The sequence below is a fragment of the Gobio gobio genome, assembly GCF_949357685.1.
Source record: "Gobio gobio genome assembly, chromosome: 13".
NCBI classification, from domain to species: domain Eukaryota; kingdom Metazoa; phylum Chordata; class Actinopteri; order Cypriniformes; family Gobionidae; genus Gobio; species Gobio gobio.
In genome coordinates, this window is record NC_137106.1 from 2,204,828 (window position 1) to 2,224,917 (window position 20,090).

Consider the following 20,090-nt stretch of genomic DNA (forward strand, 5'->3'; position numbering starts at 1 on the left):
CAGAACGTTCGACTGGGGGGACCCCAGTGTACCCATTAGCCGCGGCTCCATCGAGGGAGGTGAAGGCGGAAGAGTTCGCCAAACGTTCGCGGGAAGACAACGGGGACTTCCAGGAACGCGCGATCTCTTCATGCACCTCGGGAAAGAAAGGATTTGGAGGAACGGTCGGCCGGGTGTCCGAGCGCGCCGCCCCCAAAAACCAATCGTCCAACCGCGAACGCTCAGGCTGAGGCGGAGGGTTCCACTCCAGCCCAAGCGCTGCGGCTGCCCGAGACAGCATGGCTGTCAATTCTGGGTCCGACTCGGGCAATGCTGGCGCACCCGAGGGTGGCAGCACAGCCGAATCATCATCCTCAGATGACTCCAGCCCACCTTGTGATGCGGCGATAGACATCTCCTCATCCTCCGCCGTGCCAAACGCCACAGTCGGGACAGCAGGAGCCGGCCCCGATGTAGACGCTTGAGCACGGGCCGGGTCAGGTGCATGAGAGGGGGGTGTGGGCCGAGGAACTAGCGTCGGAGCTTTGTTCCACACCGTCACCCTCAGATCACCCTGGTCACCAGCCAAAGTGCCGCCTCCAGAGGAGACCGCAGATTGGGGGGTGGCGGAGGGGACTCTCATTCCGGCATCAGCACGGAATTCACGGAGTCTTGACCGTAACACTGAGATGGCCAGGTTCCCGCAGAGAGAACATGAGTCATCCACGAGCGCTGCCTGAGCGTGCTGAAAGCCCAAACACGTCACACAGCGCTCGTGCCCGTCGAAAGAAAAAAGCGATCTACCGCACCCAGAAGTGCACGGACGAAACATCCTGAAAAGGACGCGTCACGTGCAAGCTCTTTTGTGAGAGGAAACTTTGCAGTCGATGCCGAAGCGCCCAGGGAAACACACACCAGCTGTCAGGCGGACCACTGCACAGATCAGCAGGCAGGAAGTATGCGATCACTGGAACGCGCCGTCACACCAACACTGACTGGAAAGCTGCTCGTCTCGAAGAAGCTGACAGAGTCTCAGAAGGCTGTAGGAGTGAAGAGGTAGGTACTCTTGGCTCCGAAAGCAGAAACTTAATGCGATATTGCCTCGTACTTCCTTATATACTCACGCAGTGAGGCGGAGTTACGTATGCAAATTCCGCATGCCCATGGCATTGGCACGCCATTGGGCGTTTTCTCAAAACTCGAAGTTGATAGGCTTCTAAGCGAAACCCCCATTCGTTAGTCACTAACGTTACGTCGTAGTGACTGAACGAAAGGGAACACACACACTCTTGAGTATGTCACAGAACACACACGCTCTTGAGTATGTTACAGAACACACACGCTCTTGAGTATGTTACAGAACACACACGCTCTTGAGTATGTTACAGAACACACACGCTCTTGAGTATGTCACAGAACACACACGCTCTTGAGTATGTTACAGAACACACACGCTCTTGAGTATGTTACAGAACACACACGCTCTTGAGTATGTCACAGAACACACACGCTCTTGAGTATGTTACAGAACACACACGCTCTTGAGAATGTCACAGAACACACACGCTCTTGAGTATGTCACAGAACACACACGCTCTTGAGTATGTTACAGAACACACACGCTCTTGAGTATGTTACAGAACACACACGCTCTTGAGTATGTTACAGAACACACACGCTCTTGAGTATGTTACAGAACACACACGCTCTTGAGTATGTCACAGAACACACACGCTCTTGAGTATGTTACAGAACACACACGCTCTTGAGTATGTTACAGAAAACACACGCTCTTGAGTGTTACAGAACACACACGCTCTTGAGTGTTACAGAACACACACGCTCTTGAGTATGTTACAGAACACACACGCTCTTGAGTATGTTACAGAACACACACGCTCTTGAGTATGTTACAGAACACACACGCTCTTGAGTATGTTACAGAACACACACGTTCTTGAGTATGTTACAGAACACACACGCTCTTGAGTATGTTACAGAACACACACGCTCTTGAGTATGTTACAGAACACTCACGCTCTTGAGTATGTTACAGAACACACACGCTCTTGAGTATGTTACAGAACACACACGCTCTTGAGTATGTTACAGAACACACACGCTCTTGAGTATGTTACAGAACACACACGCTCTTGAGTATGTTACAGAACACACACGCTCTTGAGTATGTTAGAGAACACACATGCTCTTGAGTATGTTACAGAACACACACGCTCTTGAGTATGTTACAGAACACACACGCTCTTGAGTATGTTACAGAACACGCACGCTCTTGAGTGTGTTACAGAACACACACGCTCTTGAGTATGTTACAGAACACACACACTCTTGAGTATGTTACAGAACACACACGCTCTTGAGTATGTTACAGAACACACACGCTCTTGAGTATGTTACAGAACACGCACGCTCTTGAGTATGTTACAGAACACACACGCTCTTGAGTATGTTACAGAACACACACGCTCTTGAGTATGTTACAGAACACACACGCTCTTGAGTATGTTACAGAACACGCACGCTCTTGAGTGTGTTACAGAACACACACGCTCTTGAGTATGTTACAGAACACACACACTCTTGAGTATGTTACAGAACACACACGCTCTTGAGTATGTTACAGAACACACACGCTCTTGAGTATGTTACAGAACACGCACGCTCTTGAGTATGTTACAGAACACGCACGCTCTTGAGTGTGTTACAGAACACACACGCTCTTGAGTATGTTACAGAACACACACACTCTTGAGTATGTTACAGAACACACACGCTCTTGAGTATGTTACAGAACACACACGCTCTTGAGTATGTTACAGAACACGCACGCTCTTGAGTATGTTACAGAACACGCACGCTCTTGAGTATGTTACAGAACACACACGCTCTTGAGTATGTTACAGAACACACACGCTCTTGAGTATGTTACAGAACACACACACTCTTGAGTATGTTACAGAACACACACGCTCTTGAGTATGTTACAGAACACGCACGCTCTTGAGTATGTTACAGAACACGCACGCTCTTGAGTATGTTACAGAACACACACGCTCTTGAGTATGTTACAGAACACACGCTCTTGAGTATGTTACAGAACACGCACGCTCTTGAGTATGTTACAGAGCACACACGCTCTTGAGTATGTTACAGAACACACACGCTCTTGAGTATGTTACAGAACACACGCTCTTGAGTATGTTACAGAACACGCACGCTCTTGAGTATGTTACAGAACACGCACGCTCTTGAGTGTGTTACAGAACACACACGCTCTTGAGTATGTTACAGAACACACGCTCTTGAGTATGTTACAGAACACGCACGCTCTTGAGTATGTTACAGAACACGCACGCTCTTGAGTGTGTTACAGAACACGCACGCTCTTGAGTATGTTACAGAGCACACACGCTCTTGAGTATGTTACAGAACACACACGCTCTTGAGTATGTTACAGAACACACGCTCTTGAGTATGTTACAGAACACGCACGCTCTTGAGTATGTTACAGAACACGCACGCTCTTGAGTGTGTTACAGAGCACACACGCTCTTGAGTATGTTACAGAACACACACGCTCTTGAGTATGTTACAGAACACACGCTCTTGAGTATGTTACAGAACACACGCTCTTGAGTATGTTACAGAACACGCACGCTCTTGAGTGTGTTACAGAACACACACGCTCTTGAGTATGTTACAGAACACACACGCTCTTGAGTATGTTACAGAACACACACGCTCTTGAGTATGTTACAGAACACACGCTCTTGAGTATGTTACAGAACACGCACGCTCTTGAGTGTGTTACAGAACACACACGCTCTTGAGTATGTTACAGAACACACACGCTCTTGAGTATGTTACAGAACACACACGCTCTTGAGTATGTTACAGAACACGCACGCTCTTGAGTATGTTACAGATTTTTTTGCCTATATATTTAATATTATGAGAAATTATAACGGATGATTTCAGATCAGATTATTTTATTTGTTAATTTTTAATTTTTTTGCCTTTTTCATTTTTGTGGTTATTTTTAATATTATGAGAAATTATATTAGATGATTTTATCAGCTGTAGTCAGAGTTTATACATGTTTTGCCTCAGTTTGAGGTTTTTTGCCTATATTTTGAATATTATAATGAGAAATTATATTAGATGATTTTTAGATCAGATTATTATTATTATTATTATTATTTTTGCCTTTTTGAGTTTTGGGGTTATTTTTAACATTATAATGAGAAATTATATAAAATGATTTTATCAGCTTTAGTCAAATAAAAAATAGTTTTGCCTTTATTTGAGTTTTTGCTTATATTTTTTATATAATAATGATAAATTATAAAATATGATTTTAGATCAAATTTTCTTTAAAACATTTGTTTATGCTTTTTATTTGAGTTTTTTTGCCTGTATTTGTAATATTATGAGAAATTATAGATTATTTTAGATTAGATTATTATTATTATTATTTACATTTTTTGCCTTTTTGATTTTTGGGTTATTTAAAATATTATAATGAGAAATTATATTAGATGATTCTATCAGCTGTAGTCAGAGCTTCTAATTTTATGCCTTTATTTTTTTAATATCATAATGAGAAATAATATTAGATGATTTTGCTTTTTATTAGATTTTTTGCCTATATTATGAGAAATTATAACATACGTTTTTGCCTATAATTTTTATATTATAAGAATAATATATAATAGATAATTTTAGATCAGCTTTGTTTTTACACTTTTTGCCTTCATTTTAATATTATAATGAGAACTTATATTAAATGATTTCATCATCTGTAGTCTTTTATTCTTTTTTTCCCTTTAAAATGGCTAAAATATCTCATATATTTATTACATATTTTAATATTATATACACATTATAGAAATATTAAAAATATATATCGATTTTATTTACACCATGTATTTTGTTCTATTTTTAATATATAAATGTTATTTATTTTAAGTTACATAAATATTTATACATACTGTTATAGTATTATATTAATGTTTTGTACATATACTGAAAGTATTTATTCTAGTTTTGTCCTTTCGTTTATCATATGTAATGTTTTTGTTTGTTACTTTTACTCTGATTATGTGTTTGTTTATTTTTTTATTTTTTTAAATAAGACCTCACTCTTGATTCTGTAGTGGAGCAGAGAGGCGTGGCCAGTGACCTCAGCAGAGCTGATTACAGCAGTGAAGCCCCGCCCACTTCACCTGACCCGCAGGAGATTAGAGAGAGAGAGAGAGAGAGAAGGGGAGGAGCGAGACATGAATCTCTGCCTCACATTCGGCTGTGTGTTCAGTAATCAGACACACACAGGTGAAGCTCTCCAGCTGAACCACAGAGAGGGAGGGAGTGGTCAAAGGGCAACATATTCAACACAAAACTACTAAACTTTCTCCGGTGGAAACAGAACAGGAAGTGCCTCATTCTGGAAGATCTTTGGGACTGTTTTAGCTTGTCTGCGCTAGCACAGGGAGTTTTCCTTCTGGACTAGAACAACACTGAAACGTTAGACTCTCTGTTTACCTTTTCTCTCTTGAGGATCGCTGTGTTTGGATCACTGGATTCACTGTAAACGCTGGACAAACACCCTAAACACCGCTCCGGAGAGAGAGAGAGAGAGAGAGAGAGAGAGAGAGAGAGAGAGAGAGAGAGAGAGAGAGAGAGAGAGAGAGAGAACCTGGGGATTTTCACAGACAAAAACCTTTTGTTTGAGTCCATGAAACTAGAGCGTTTTACACCAAAGGCCCGTTCACAACTGTAAAGTTATAATTCTGTTTATTTGTGTCTCTAAACGCTCGAGCTCTTAAAAGCAGGATGGATTCTGATTGGCTCATCAGGAGGAAAATTAGTTTTAACACTGAATCGGTGTGACCGAGTGCATGTTATTGGATTTCTCCCCGTAGGATTCGATGTAAACAGAGATATGGATCCAGGCAGTAGTAGGTCTTCGGCTGTGTTGACATCGTTTCGGACTCTGTCGGATGAAGATCCTCATCCTGGTCCTAATGGAGAGGTCTTTCCGGGACGTTCTCCCGTTCAGGATGATCCATTCCTAGTGCAGGTGACCCGGGTGGAGACCTACAGCGATGAAGAGGAGGATGTGAAGAGCGGCCCGTCCGAATGTAACCTCGGCCCACCCGAGGAGAAGCGCGAGAGCCTTGTGGAGCGATCGCTCCGGGACGCTTCGGTTCTGAGCCGGACCGGCTCTTACGGGAAGCTCAACCGCTCACTGGATCTCCCGGCCCGCTTTTCCAGCGAATCCAGGAAAGAAATGCGTTCGCTGAGCTACTCGCGTCCAGACGTCAGCAGCTGGAGACGACCACTGGCTCATTACACACCTTCATCAGATGAGGATCAGCAAGAAGGGAATTTGGGGACAGATCCATTGGATTCGCAAGCTGGAGAGTCTGTGAGTCTATCCTCCTCATTCTCAGGAGTTCAGACGGAGACGAATTACCTCTTGGGAACTGACAAAAAGGACCCCAAACCTGGCCATGAGACAAATTACCTTTTGGGAACTGACCAACAGGACCCCAAACCTGGCCATGAGACGAATGATCTTTCGGGAACTGACAAAAAGGACCCCAAAACTGGCCTTGAGATGAATTACCTATTGGGAACCGACAAAAAGGACCCCAAAACTGGTGAGGAGACAAATGACCTCTTGGGAATTGACCAAAAGGACCCCAAAACTGGCCTTGAGACAAATTACCTATTGGGAACTGACAAAAAGGACCCCAAAACTGGCCTTGAGACGAATTACCTATTGGGAACTGACAAAAAGGACCCCAAAACTGGCCTTGAGACGAATTACCTATTGGGAACTGACAAAAAGGACCCCAAAACTGGTGAGGAGACAAATGACCTCTTGGGAATTGACCAAAAGGACCCCAAAACTGGCCTTGAGACGACTTACCTATTGGGAACTGACAAAAAGGACCCCAAAACTGGCCTTGAGACGAATTACCTATTGGGAACTGACAAAAAGGACCCCAAAACTGGTGAGGAGACAAATTACCTCTTGGGAATTGACCAAAAGGACCCCAAAACTGGCCTTGAGACAAATGACCTTTTGGGAACCGACAAAAAGGACCCCAAAACTTGTGAGGAGACAAATGACCTCTTGGGAATTGACCAAAAGGACCCCAAAACTGGTGAGGAGACAAATGACCTCTTGGGAATTGACCAAAAGGACCCCAAAACTGGTGAGGAGACAAATGACCTCTTGGGAATTGACCAAAAGGACCCCAAAACTGGCCTTGAGACAAATTACCTTTTGGGAACTTACCGACAGGACCCCAAAACTGGCCTTGAGACGAATTACCTTTTGGGAACTGACAAAAAGGACCCCAAAACTGGTGAGGAGACAAATGACCTTTTGGGAACCGACAAAAAGGACCCCAAAACTGGCCTTGAGACGACTTACCTTTTGGGAACTGACAAAAAGGACCCCAAAACTTGTGAGGAGACAAATGACCTCTTGGGAACCGACAAAAAGGACCCCAAAACTGGCCTTGAGACAAATTACCTTTTGGGCACTTACAGACAGGACCCCAAAACTGGCCTTGAGACGACTTACCTTTTGGGAACCGACAAAAAGGACCCCAAAACTGGCCTTGAGACGACTTACCTTTTGGGAACTGACCAAAAGGACCCCAAAACTGGTGAGGAGACAAATGACCTTTTGGGCACTTACCGACAGGACCCCAAAACTGGCCTTGAGACGACTTACTTTTTGGGAACCGACAAAAAGGACCCCAAAACTGGCCTTGAGACGACTTACCTTTTGGGAACTGACAAAAAGGACCCCAAAACTGGCCTTGAGACGAATGATCTTTCGGGAACTGATAAAAAGGACCCCAAAAGCGTGGACAAATTCCATGTCCCGGCTCTGTTCAGCGGCCTGCGTGTGCTGAAGAAAGGGGCGGTGGGAGAAGAGAGGGGAACGCTCTCCGAGATCAAGCAGCGCGACACAGACCTAGCGCTGCTCAGTCTCAAACAGCACGTCAATAAAGCCCGAGCCGACCCAATGACCGCCGCTACCAGGAAGAAAAACCCTCCCAGAAACCTGTCAGAAATCACCAGTTTGTTACAGAAAGCCAGCAAGGCGGACCCTCAGCGAGAGGAAGCCTCGGACCCGAGTGACGCGAGCGCAGGAAATACGGACGCCGCTAGTAAAGCGCCCACAGAATCCAGCTATGATGCTCTAAAGTCCAAACTCTTCAGCTCTAAACCTGCCAAGAAGGATCCGGTGGAGGCGGCGCTGGACCTGGACGCGGTCAGGAAGAAGAAGAAGAGCGAGAAAGAGCTGCTGAGGTCCATCTTTACGAGACAGTCGAGCAAAACTACGGCCATTGACATCAAGAGCCCGACTGAGGTCAAAGTATGTGGGATTATTTATGACCGCCATAAATTCTGTGGTCAGTCCGACTCGTCTTTAGACAAAGCCTCAGCAAAAATCAGTTATAAACTCAACTAAATAAAGACAATTTCTAGCATCAGAATTAATTATACGTTTATTTTATTATTTTATTGTAAATTGTTTTAGGTTTTTGTCTGATTTTAAGGGTCCAAATGAACGTTTTTGCTACACATCAATTAAATGTAATACATAAAAGTAATAATAAATATTTAATATTTTTAAAATCTATCTAATTCATATCAAAGTCCTATTTATCTAATAACAATCATTCATTAATTATTCATTCTTCTGGGTTTTGTTAATATTTTGTTAATATCAGAATTCATTATACATTTTTTTTTTATATATATATATATTTTAGATTTTTGTCAGATTGTTAAGGATCCAAATTAACGTTTTTGCCTCACGTCAGTGAATTAAATTGAGAAAGTTTAATAAATATTTAATAATTAAAAAATCTATTCATTTTTAGCATCAGAATTCATTATAAAATAATTGTATTATTATTATATAGGCTATTTCTTTTAGGATTTTATCTGATTTTTAAGGATCCAAATGAACATTTTTCCTACACATCAGTGAATTAAATTGAGAAATTTTTATAAATATATGTAATAAATATTGAATCATTTAAAAATCTACCTAATTACTATTAAAGTCCTATTTATCTAATAACAATCATTCATTAATTATTCACTCTTCATGGTTTTGTTAATATAGTCACTGAAATGTATTCATTTCTAGCATCAGAATTATTATATTTAATATATATATTTTTTAGATTTGTGTCAGATTTTAAGGGTCAAAATGAACGTTTTTGCCACATGTCAGTGAATTAAATTGAGAAAGTTTAATAAATATTTAATAATTTAAAAATCTATTAATTTTTAGCATTATAATTCATTATAAAATAATTTTATTATTATTAGGGCTGTCAAAAGATTAATCGCGATTAATCGCATCCAAAATAAAAGTTTGTGTTTACATAATATATGTGTGTGTCCTCTGTTAATTATTATTTATATATAAATACACACACATTCATGTATATATTTAAGAAATATTTGCATGTATATACATTTATATAATTTATAATAAATATAAATATAAATGTTTTATATATAAAAATAATATATTTTTCTTAAATATATACATGCTTGTGTGTGTATTTATATATAAATTATAATTAACAGAGTACAGACACACACATATCTAAACACAAACTTTTATTTTGGATGCGATTAATCGCGATTAATCTTTTGACAACCCTAATTATTATTATATTGGCAATTTTTAGGTTTAGATTTTTAAGCATCCAAACGAACGTTTGAGAAAATGTAATTAGTAAAATGTAATAAATATTCAATAATTTTAATATTTAATAAATATTGTTTACAGTCTATGAAATGTTATTTTTGTATTGTAGACATTGTATTTTTGTACAGTACATTTTGCTTTATGAAAGTTTAGACGTAATAATTTGCAATAAGGTTAATAAGCAACATTAGTTTACATGAACAAACACTGAATGGTCTCGGTTAATTATGGTTGATGTTAATTTGCACATTTGTGAGTCTTTAAGTGTTTTATTAACTACCATTAACACATGAACTCTGACGAACGAGAGCTTGTTTTAAAAGTGCTAGTCTTACATTTTCTGGCATTATATGGTTTTATCTGCAGTAGTTTTATTGGAGTTTTTAGCCAACGAATCGAACGTTATCCACCTGAATTAAATTGTTATTATTTCTATAAAAAGCGAAACTAGAAGCGTAATGTGAACATGGCATATTCTCTCCTAACTTCACCCTCACACTCCGTCATGACCAGGTCAAGACAACATGGCATTCTGGGGTGTTTGTTTTCAGTGATTGTTCATTTCTGTTTCTTCTCAGTCTGAAGTCACATCTCCATGCGATGGTGAGGATCGAACACCTGGACGCCTGCAGGCCGTCTGGCCTCCACCCAAAGAGGATGGAGAGGAGAAGGTGGGGCTGCGCTACACTGAAGCGGGTGAGCGAGTTTCTCTTCAGGGTTTCTGCTGGGTCTTAAAAAGTCTAGAATTTCAAAATCAAAATGTTAGGCCTTAAAAAGTCTTAAATTCTAAATTGAGTTCTAGGTCTTAAATCATTTTAAACAGGTCTAATTTTCCTACGTCCATGTAGCGCTTCCTCTAATGCTGATTGAAATGCTCCCGCAGCGCTTTAGTGTTTTTAATTCTGGGTGTTGTAGTTCTTTCTTTCGCTAGTCCAACTATAGTTCGCTGTATTATGACTACAAATGAGACCAGCATGCATCTTATATTGCAGCCAATCAGCTTTGGTGTTATTGGCGGGAGTCTCTTTCGGATTGTACCACAGACACATCAAACAGATTTTATTCTCTAGATAATAGTCCTCCAGTTTTTCGCATTTCCGCGATTACTAAACACAACGAAAAATCAACAATGCATTTTTTGAGATCCTGCATAATTCGTAATTTCACTGCAAAATAATGGCAAGATACCAAAATAAACAAGATTTATGCATTTTGTTTATTCTATTGTCATGTGTGACTAGTGTGAATCTAACATAATACAGTAAATGCGGTACCCTTATTATGAAAAAAAAAACAAATTTCTGGAAATTACCACCTCAAATTCAGTCATTTTGATCTCAAAAATCACCAACAAAAATATCCTGGTGGGATTGAGCTATGGGGAAGTGCAAGTTTATCGATTTGTTCAATTTGATTAAATACATTTACTTTGCAAGTAATTTTGTGACTGCATTTCCTTTATAGGTTTTAAATTTCATTCATAATGGTTTTAAAAAAGTCTTAAATTTGACTTAGTGAAACCTGCAGAAACCTTCCACCCTCTTCCACTTTTTTTCGGCTTTTATTTGTCCTGTGTGTCATGTGATGCTGTCAAATGCAAAGCAGCGTCATCATTTGACCACAAAACAGCTGAACACAGGAAATGTGATTTATCCAATTACACAAAACCTGTTAATCGCTTCTGACTGGTAACACAAAACCAGCCGTACTGGTCCATCCAGCTCTGACCTTTAATGGCGAAGAACTCGAACTAGGGCAGTTCAGACTCCAGTCGAGGAAGTCCACACACACACACACACACACACACACACACACACACACGCGTGAGCTTCAGGTAACATATGGGTGCTCACCTGAACACAGGCATTGTATCAATTCAATTCAAATTTGTATAGCGCTTTTCACAATACACATTGAAAATCACACTGAAAAAAGTCTCGTTATTTATCTAAACGATACATTTACTGGAGAAGCAACATGACTTGCTTACTTACAAATGTGTCAAAGTGAAGTGAGTTTGAGCTTAAAACAACAGCGCTGTCATTGTTTTCACTCTGAGTTAAGATTATTTTTCTGACCCCATTGGCAGATTTCTTGTTTCAACCAGAAACTCAGTACATTTTCAGAAAACAAGACTTAAAGAGGTGATGAATTGAGAAATTAACTTTCCCTTGAGCCTTTGATATATAAAGCTCATGGTGATATAAGAATATCCTGTAAGTTTCAGAGCTGAAAACGTCCTTGTTAGTCAAAGAAAAGCTTTTATTGACACCAGACCCAGAAAACGTCTCAGAATATGTCGACCAATGACGTCACAGAATGCAGAAGCTCCGCCTCAAGCCCCGCCCACCGACTCGTGAGCTAAACGGGTCGCGTTTCCGAGCAATAAACATGCGGTTCCAGCTCACGTGTGTAAGACATTGCGCGTTTGTTCGCTTCATTTAACCGCGGATTCATTTGTAAACAAGACACAGGTGGAGACTGGATTTGCAGACATGTTGAGATTAAAACACAACGCTGTGCTTCTGGATCCGACAGCCAGAGGTGGAAAGTAACAAATTATATTTACTCTATTTACTCGCGTTACTGTAATTGAGTAGTTTTTCTGTGTACTTTTACTTTTTTAAGTAGCTTTTAAAATCTGTAATTTTACTTTTACTTGCGTATGTTTTGTTTGAAGTATTGTACTTCGCTACATTTTAAACCACATCCGTTACTGAGTAAAATAAATAATACAAAGGGATGAGAATCGCGATCCGGAAACGACTGCATTGAATTGAAGGGCGGGAGAACGAACACGCAAAAATCACAAAAAGATGGAGACGGACGGACAAGACAGACGTCAGATGTCAAACTAAGCCCGTCATAATAAACGTTTGGTTTAACTAGATGAAATTGCGACAGAAATATATTAGGCTACTATTGTAGGCCTACAATAGAATACTTGTCAAAAAAATTATAATAATAACACATAATTTAAACATTATTTAAGAATATATTTTTTAATCCATGGTTTAATTTAGTAAAACTGTTTTGCAGCGCTTTGCCAAAAAAAATGAAAGGATAAACAATAAATGTACAAGTTTGTTACATTTTATTTGATTAGCACTGTTTTGGTAATGTATTTGTATTAAATCATAAAAAGAAAAATTTTATCGGACTCTGTAATTCTTAAAGTTGTTCATCTAATTCATAATAATTTATTTAATTTAGTTCAATAGACATATTTTATTGAAATTTTAATAAACAAAACAAACAAATAGTTTCAAGTTTGTTATAATAAAGTATTTGTTCAAACCCCCCCCCCCCCCATTTTAACTGGTGATAATCATAACTATCATTTAATAATACAGTTTATTTATTAAATAATTAATACCGGGATGCTGTGAAACTGATGTTTTCATATCATGAAAATCTCATTCTATTACGACCCTACACAGGAGATTTCCCACCCGCTGTTAAAAAAGTAACTCAGTAACTTTTACTCTGAGTACATTTTAAATGAACTACTTTTTACTTGAGTAAATATTCAGACCGGTACTTTTACTTGTACTTAAATAAAATTTTATTGAAGTAATAGTACTTTTACTTGAGTAGAATATTTAGTTACTCTTTCCACCTCTGGCGACAGGAACAGTGCAACACTTATTTGAGTAAACATAGATTCATAACGTTGCCAATTATAATAACTGCGACGTTCGTGGATCAATAATTCGCTGTTGGTGATTTTTATATTTATTTATTTTTCTGTGGGCGGACATGCAGTAGTTTAATTGATGTCCTATACAATGGCTATTTCAACAGCTGTGAATGATGAATGCAGACTCAATTCAATTCATTTATTTTGAAAAACACAAAATCAACAATAAAATGCACCCAAATTATTAATAAAAACATTGGATATACAGTGAAACATGAATGAAAGCGTTCAAGACGTGCTCAGCATCATTACTAACGTTAGGCTAGATAGGCTACATACTAAACGCATAAATATTTCAGATGATTAAGGAAAGATACCATAATTAATCACAGAGGTATAAATTAGGGCTGTCAAAAGATTAATCGCGATTAATCACATCTAAAATAAAAGTTTGTTTACATAATATATGTGTGTGTACTCTGTTAATTATTATTTATATATAAATACACACACATTCATGTATATATTCAAGAAATATTTGCATGTATATACATTTATATAATCTATAATATATATAAATATAAATGTTTTATATATATATAAAAAAAAAAATTCTTAAATAAATACATGCTTGTGTGTGTTTTTATATATAAAGAATAATTAACAGAGTACACACACATATATTATGTAAACACAAACTTTTATTTTGGATGCGATTAATCGCGATTAATCTTTTGACAGCCCTAGTTAAAACATTTCAGAAAAAGTCAGTTTTATTACAGATTGTTTATAAGCAGCTTCACAATAATAAATTGTAGATAACTGAATCAAATATGAGACTAAGTGAGATTGTGCCGAGTGTCCTCATTGAGTGTGTGTGTGTGTGTGTGTGTGTGTGTGTTTTGTGGGTCCTCAGAGCACCAGGCCGCCCTCCTTCAGCTGAAGAGAGAGTCTAAAGAGGAGCTGGAGAAGCTGCATGTGAGTGTTTTCTGCACTTCTAGAAGAACACACTAGATGGCATCAGAGACTGTGTAATCGAGCCCTGAGTGTGTTCGGCCTCCAGATCTGAGATGATTTCATCCTTTACAACCAGTTATTATAGTTCACTAAAAATAAAAACATACAAACAAAGTGTTACTGGACATCAAAAAAACTTCCACTGAAATATAAACAATTTTATGCATAATATTTGTGTAATTCTGGCTGTATTACGTATAATATATTATACATTCTAGCTATCTATAATATGAAAATATTATGAAATAATATAATGAAATAATGAATATTTTTTTAATGTTTTAACAGTGATATGTTTTAGTTTTTACCTCTTCCACCAGCTTAACCCTCCCCAAAAAATAAAGAAAGTATTAATAATAATAATAAATAATAATAATACATAAATTGCACATTATATATATTTTTAAAACAGCACAGATAAAAGGAAATATAACGTTAAAAAACAATAACAAAGAATAAATTGTTTCAACTTTACAGAAATAGTAGTTTCACAGATATATAGGACAGATTTTTTTTTGTTTAATAGTTTTTAAAATAAAATATTTTTACTTCATTACATTATATATAATTTATAGGGCTGTCAAAAGATTAATCGCGATTAATCGCATCCAAAATAAAAGTTTGTGTTTACATAATATATGTGTGTGTACTCTGTTAATTATTATTTATATATACATACACACACAAGCATGTTTATATTTAAGAAAAAAATATTATTTTTATATATAAAAATAGATAAGATATTTAGAATAGATATTTATAGATTATATAAATGTATATACATGCAAATATTTCTTAAATATATACATGAATGTGTGTGTATTCATATATAAATAATAATTAACAGAGTACACACACATATATTATGTAAACACAAACTTTTATTTTGGATGCGATTAATCGCGATTAATCTTTTGACAGCCTTAATAATTTATACACAATACATTTTTTTAAATTGTAAATATTATATATATATTAGGGATGCACCTAGGGATTTTTTTATTTTAACAAACAATTATTGTCCGATTCCAATACCGATACTCTTCACTTGTCATTAAAATAGAGTGTTTTGATCATGATTTAAATCAGCAAAGTTAAAAAACATACATTAACTTATATCCTACTAGCTGGTTTATTGCTGAATTATCAAATCATTTCTAATGAACATCGACTGGATCCATTTAACATTCAGCAGGCCAACATAAATACATAATTATATATATATATAAATACAACAGAACATATGAAATGAACAGAGCTTTTAAGTAGGTTTAACAGTTTCCAGGTGCAGAAATAAAGTAAACTAATGTTAAATAACTGCATATTCTTCACTGTATAAATTAAATACATATATTATGATTACATTGAGACGGAGCTCTTCTGTACAGCATTAATCCTGTCATAATTACTGTTAAACTGGACTTTTATTTTGACGGGATGAAGACCTTTGAGTTTCTGTGTGTGTGTTTATGATATGACGATAGATTTTGTCGAATGAAACGGTAAAATGCTCATGAAGTGACTGGAGATGTCCTCATATATTGAGGTGTGTGTGTGTGTGTGTGTGTGTGTGTGTGTGTGTGTGTGTGTGTGTGTGTGTGTGTGTGTGTGTGTGTGTGTGTGAGGTAAATGAAATGATTAATTCACACAGAGACACAGAAACAGTCAGGATTCATATTTAAACAATATGAATTGTGTGTCTTTTTGTGGCTTAATATTCACAGACACTAGTATATATCGCAATTTTATTTAAGCGATATATTAATTTAGATTATAGATTATTAAACTTTGTTAAATCCCGTGGCGTTCCACTGCAGTAAATTCTGTTTTTATGACTGGATTCCGTCTGAGTTTTTCTCATTGCTGGAATGAATCCTTATGAAAGTTATTTAGTCAATAGTGAGCGATTTTTTTTGTTTTGTTGGTCTTTTGTTGTTAACACTAACATTTAAACACAGACAGCAGCGCAGCAGGAATATTACAGTATAATCTTGGATTATGCAGCAGACATTACACAGCTCTTCATTAATAACCATCGGTTTGTAATTTGATAAAAAATCGTCTGATACATCAATGCATCTCTAATATATATACTGTATATATATATGGATGCCTTAAATTTTTATTATTTTGTTGCTGAAATAACTGAAATACATAAAATGTTTTAATTTAATTTAGTTTATATAATACAAATGGTAAAAACACAATATTTAATGTATACACTGTATGTACAGTATGTGTATAAATAAGAAATGTTATTTATTAAAAAAATTTATTTACTGCTGTCAAAATAAAAGTTAGGTTTTTAAAATATTGAAATTGACAGAATATATTGGGCTACTGTTGTACAGTAGATTTAGCGCCGTCTCTATGTAATAATAATACGTCTCTACTAATAATAATAATTATGCCTGGATGGTTGATTATTTTTCACATGATCTTTTTTATTAACAATGTTTACTTTTAAACAGCAGACAGCCTTTAAATATTTATGTATTACTTACTTATAATGATTATCATCATAAATAAAAAACTTAATTATAATTTTTTTTAAATAGTTAAATAAAATAAGAATAAAAAAACATTTAGCTGTGGTACCGAAATTGGTACAGAGTACCGTAACATTTTTATGGTATTGGTACCGACTACTGGAATTTTGGTACCGTGACATCCCTAATATATATATATAATATTAATATTAATTAATTTAACAATAAAATAAATAACATTTCTTATTTTCATTTAGTTTAACTTTTACCAAAATAATTATATATATATGTATGTGTATGTATGTATGTATATATAATATTAATATTAATTAATTTAACAATAATATATATATAAATATATATATATATATATATATATATATATATATATATATATATATATATATATATATATATATATATATATATATATATATATATATATATATATATATATATATATATATATAAAACAAATATAAATGACAAAAAACTCAAACTTTCAAATTAAACTGAAAACAGAAAATATATATAAAAATATATGTAACTGATAAGCGTAACTGATGAATAATTCACAATAAGGCCAGGAATATGTGTTAATATGTGTACATTCTCCATGCCAAAATGAATGTAAGGGAATGTAAAGGTAACCAGATGCTCTCTGTGAGTGTGTGTGTGTGTGTGTGTGTGTGTGTGTGTGTGTGTGTGTGTGTGTGTGTGTGTGTGTGTGTGTGTGTGTGTGTGTGTGTGTGTGTGTGTGTATTCATGCAGCATTGAGTTCTCCTGCTGTCAGTTTAGCACTAAATGCAGATTTACTTTAAGGCTTGATGCGCCAAGATATGAGGACAGCTCCCAGTCTGGACAATATGATGTTTTATCATTTTTGAAAGTGAATAAAACCACGAGAGCCGATGTGGAAAATCAGTGACGTCGACGTAAGACTGTTTTACGAGCGTTATGTGTGTTTTATGCGCGACCCTGAAAGCCAAACTCTCTCTCAGGTGAGAGTTTTTGATCAAATAAATGCAGCCTCTACATTCAGCTCGTCTTCCAGAGACATCTCGCAAGCTGCAGCAGGTTAATGTACTTGTAGTGTTTAATGTGGTGACCTTTGACTGTAAACAGCGATATTGAATGTGAAGGGAAGCCATGATGTTCTGATGGACTCCAGATGCTCCTGGCAGCTCCGTGGATGAAATAAGATGATAGTTTAGTTCTGAACGCGTCTCGAATCTCCTCTGTAAAGCTGCGGTCGGATCTGTCGCCTTCGCTCAGGAAAACGCTCCATTATTTCTGCCTGAAGGAAGAGTCCTGATCCCGCGGCTGATAGGGACGCTCGGAAATCACTTCAATAATACACTCACCTAAAGGATTATTATGAACACACACTAATACTGTGTTTGACCCTTTCGCCTTCAGAACTGCCTTAATTCTACGTGGCATTGATTCAACAAGCTGCTGAAAGCATTCTTTAGAAATGTTGGCCCATATTGATAGGATCAAAGTAAACAAAAATCTGCACACTGTTAATACTGCTCCCAAAGATTTATTAAAACATGCAACGTTTCAACCCAAAAGGGTCTTCGTCAGGCAAACAACAAGCACAAACAGGTAGAATTTATATCTGTGTGAACCATCACACCTGACCTCAATAATGAGCCGATTAACCAATCAAAATAATAGACACAATCAAAAAAGAAGAAAGGAAAAACCCATAATTTACAAACCCAAATATAATTCAAAATATCATCTTAAACAATTTACTAGCAGGGACAAAGAACAAAAAGAAAAGGGGGATTTTTTATAACAATACATGAAAAATAAAAATACAAAAAGAAATAGCAAATATTCACAAAAAAGGTTTCAAATCAATCTCCATATTCAAACCTTTTGGAGAAAGAGTGTTAAGTGTATATATATAAAAAGCTTCCCTCTGTAAAAGGATTTTGTTGATGTCACCGCCCCTTCTGGGTATTCTTACTTGTTCTATTCCTAAATATCGGAGAGTTGACAAATTGTGTTTACAAAGATTAAAATGAACAGCAATGGGGTTCTTTTGGTCATTCAAACGTATATTGCTTCTATGTTCTGCAATGCGTGTTTTAAGCAGCGCTGCGTTTTACCTATATATGCTCTAGACCACATGGGCATTTGATCATATAAATAAAGTTTTTGGTGTTGCACAAAATTATTCCCTTAATTTTTAGCTTGAATATGGAGATTGATATGGAGATATGGAGAATATCTTTTTGTATTTTTTTTTCATGTATTGTTATAAAAATCCCCCTTTGCTTTTTGTTCTTTGTCCCTGCTAGTAAATTGTTTAAGATGATATTTTGAATTATATTTGGGTTTGTAAATTATGGGTTTTTCCTTTTTTCTTTTTTGATTGTGTCTATTATTTTGATTGGTTAATCGGCTCATTATTGAGGTCAGGTGTGATGGTTGACACAGATATAAATTCTACCTGTTTGTGCTTGTTGTTTGCCTGACGAAGACCCTTTTGGGTTGAAACGTTGCATATTTTAATAAATCTTTGGGAGCAGTATTAACAGTGTGCAGATGTTTACTTTGATATATTCTTTATTGAATCTGGCACCTGTAAAAGTTTCATTGGATGTGCGCACAATTCTTCCTCTCTCCATATTGATAGGAGAGCATCTTGCAGTTGATGGAGATTTGTGGGATGCACATCCAGGGCTCGAAGCTCCCGTTCCACAACATCCCAAAGATGCTCTATTGGGTTGAGATCTGGTGACTGTGGCGGCCATTTTAGTCCAGTGAACTCATTGTCATGTTCAAGAAACCAGTTTGAAATGATTGGAGCTTTGTGACGGTGCATTATCCTGCTGGAAGTAGCCATCAGAGGATGGGGACATGGTGCTCATAAAGGGATGGACATGGGCAGAAACAATGCTCAGGTAGGCCGTGGCATTTAAACCATGCCCAATTGGCACTAAGGGGCCTAAAGTGGGCCAAGAAAACATCCCCCACACCATTACACCACCACCACCAGCCTGCACAGTGGGAACAAGGCATGATGATCCATGTTCTCATTCTGTTTACGCCAAATTCTGACTCTACCATCTGAATGTCTCAACAGAAATCCAGACTCATCAGACCAGGCAACATTTTTCCAGTCCAATTTTGGTGCAAATTGTCGCCTCTTTTTCCTCTTTGTAGTGGA

General features: G+C 36.9%; 1 protein-coding gene across 2 annotated transcripts in view; it reads left to right on the plus strand.

Moving 5' to 3' along the window:
• Positions 1 to 20,090, plus strand: part of LOC307136191 (formin) — a 178,715-nt gene that overhangs the window by 53,693 nt on the left and 104,932 nt on the right. Inside the window, exons 1-3 of one of the 2 annotated variants that reach the window (XM_079832980.1) lie at positions 5,324 to 8,401; positions 10,336 to 10,453; positions 14,314 to 14,375. In XM_079832980.1, coding sequence (XP_079689106.1) covers positions 5,942 to 8,401; positions 10,336 to 10,453; positions 14,314 to 14,375 — 2,640 coding nt within the window. In that variant the 5' untranslated portion in view covers positions 5,324 to 5,941. Of the gene's footprint in view, positions 1 to 5,323; positions 8,402 to 10,335; positions 10,454 to 14,313; positions 14,376 to 20,090 lie in introns of those variants that run through there. The other variant, XM_079832981.1, reaches the window with a different exon arrangement.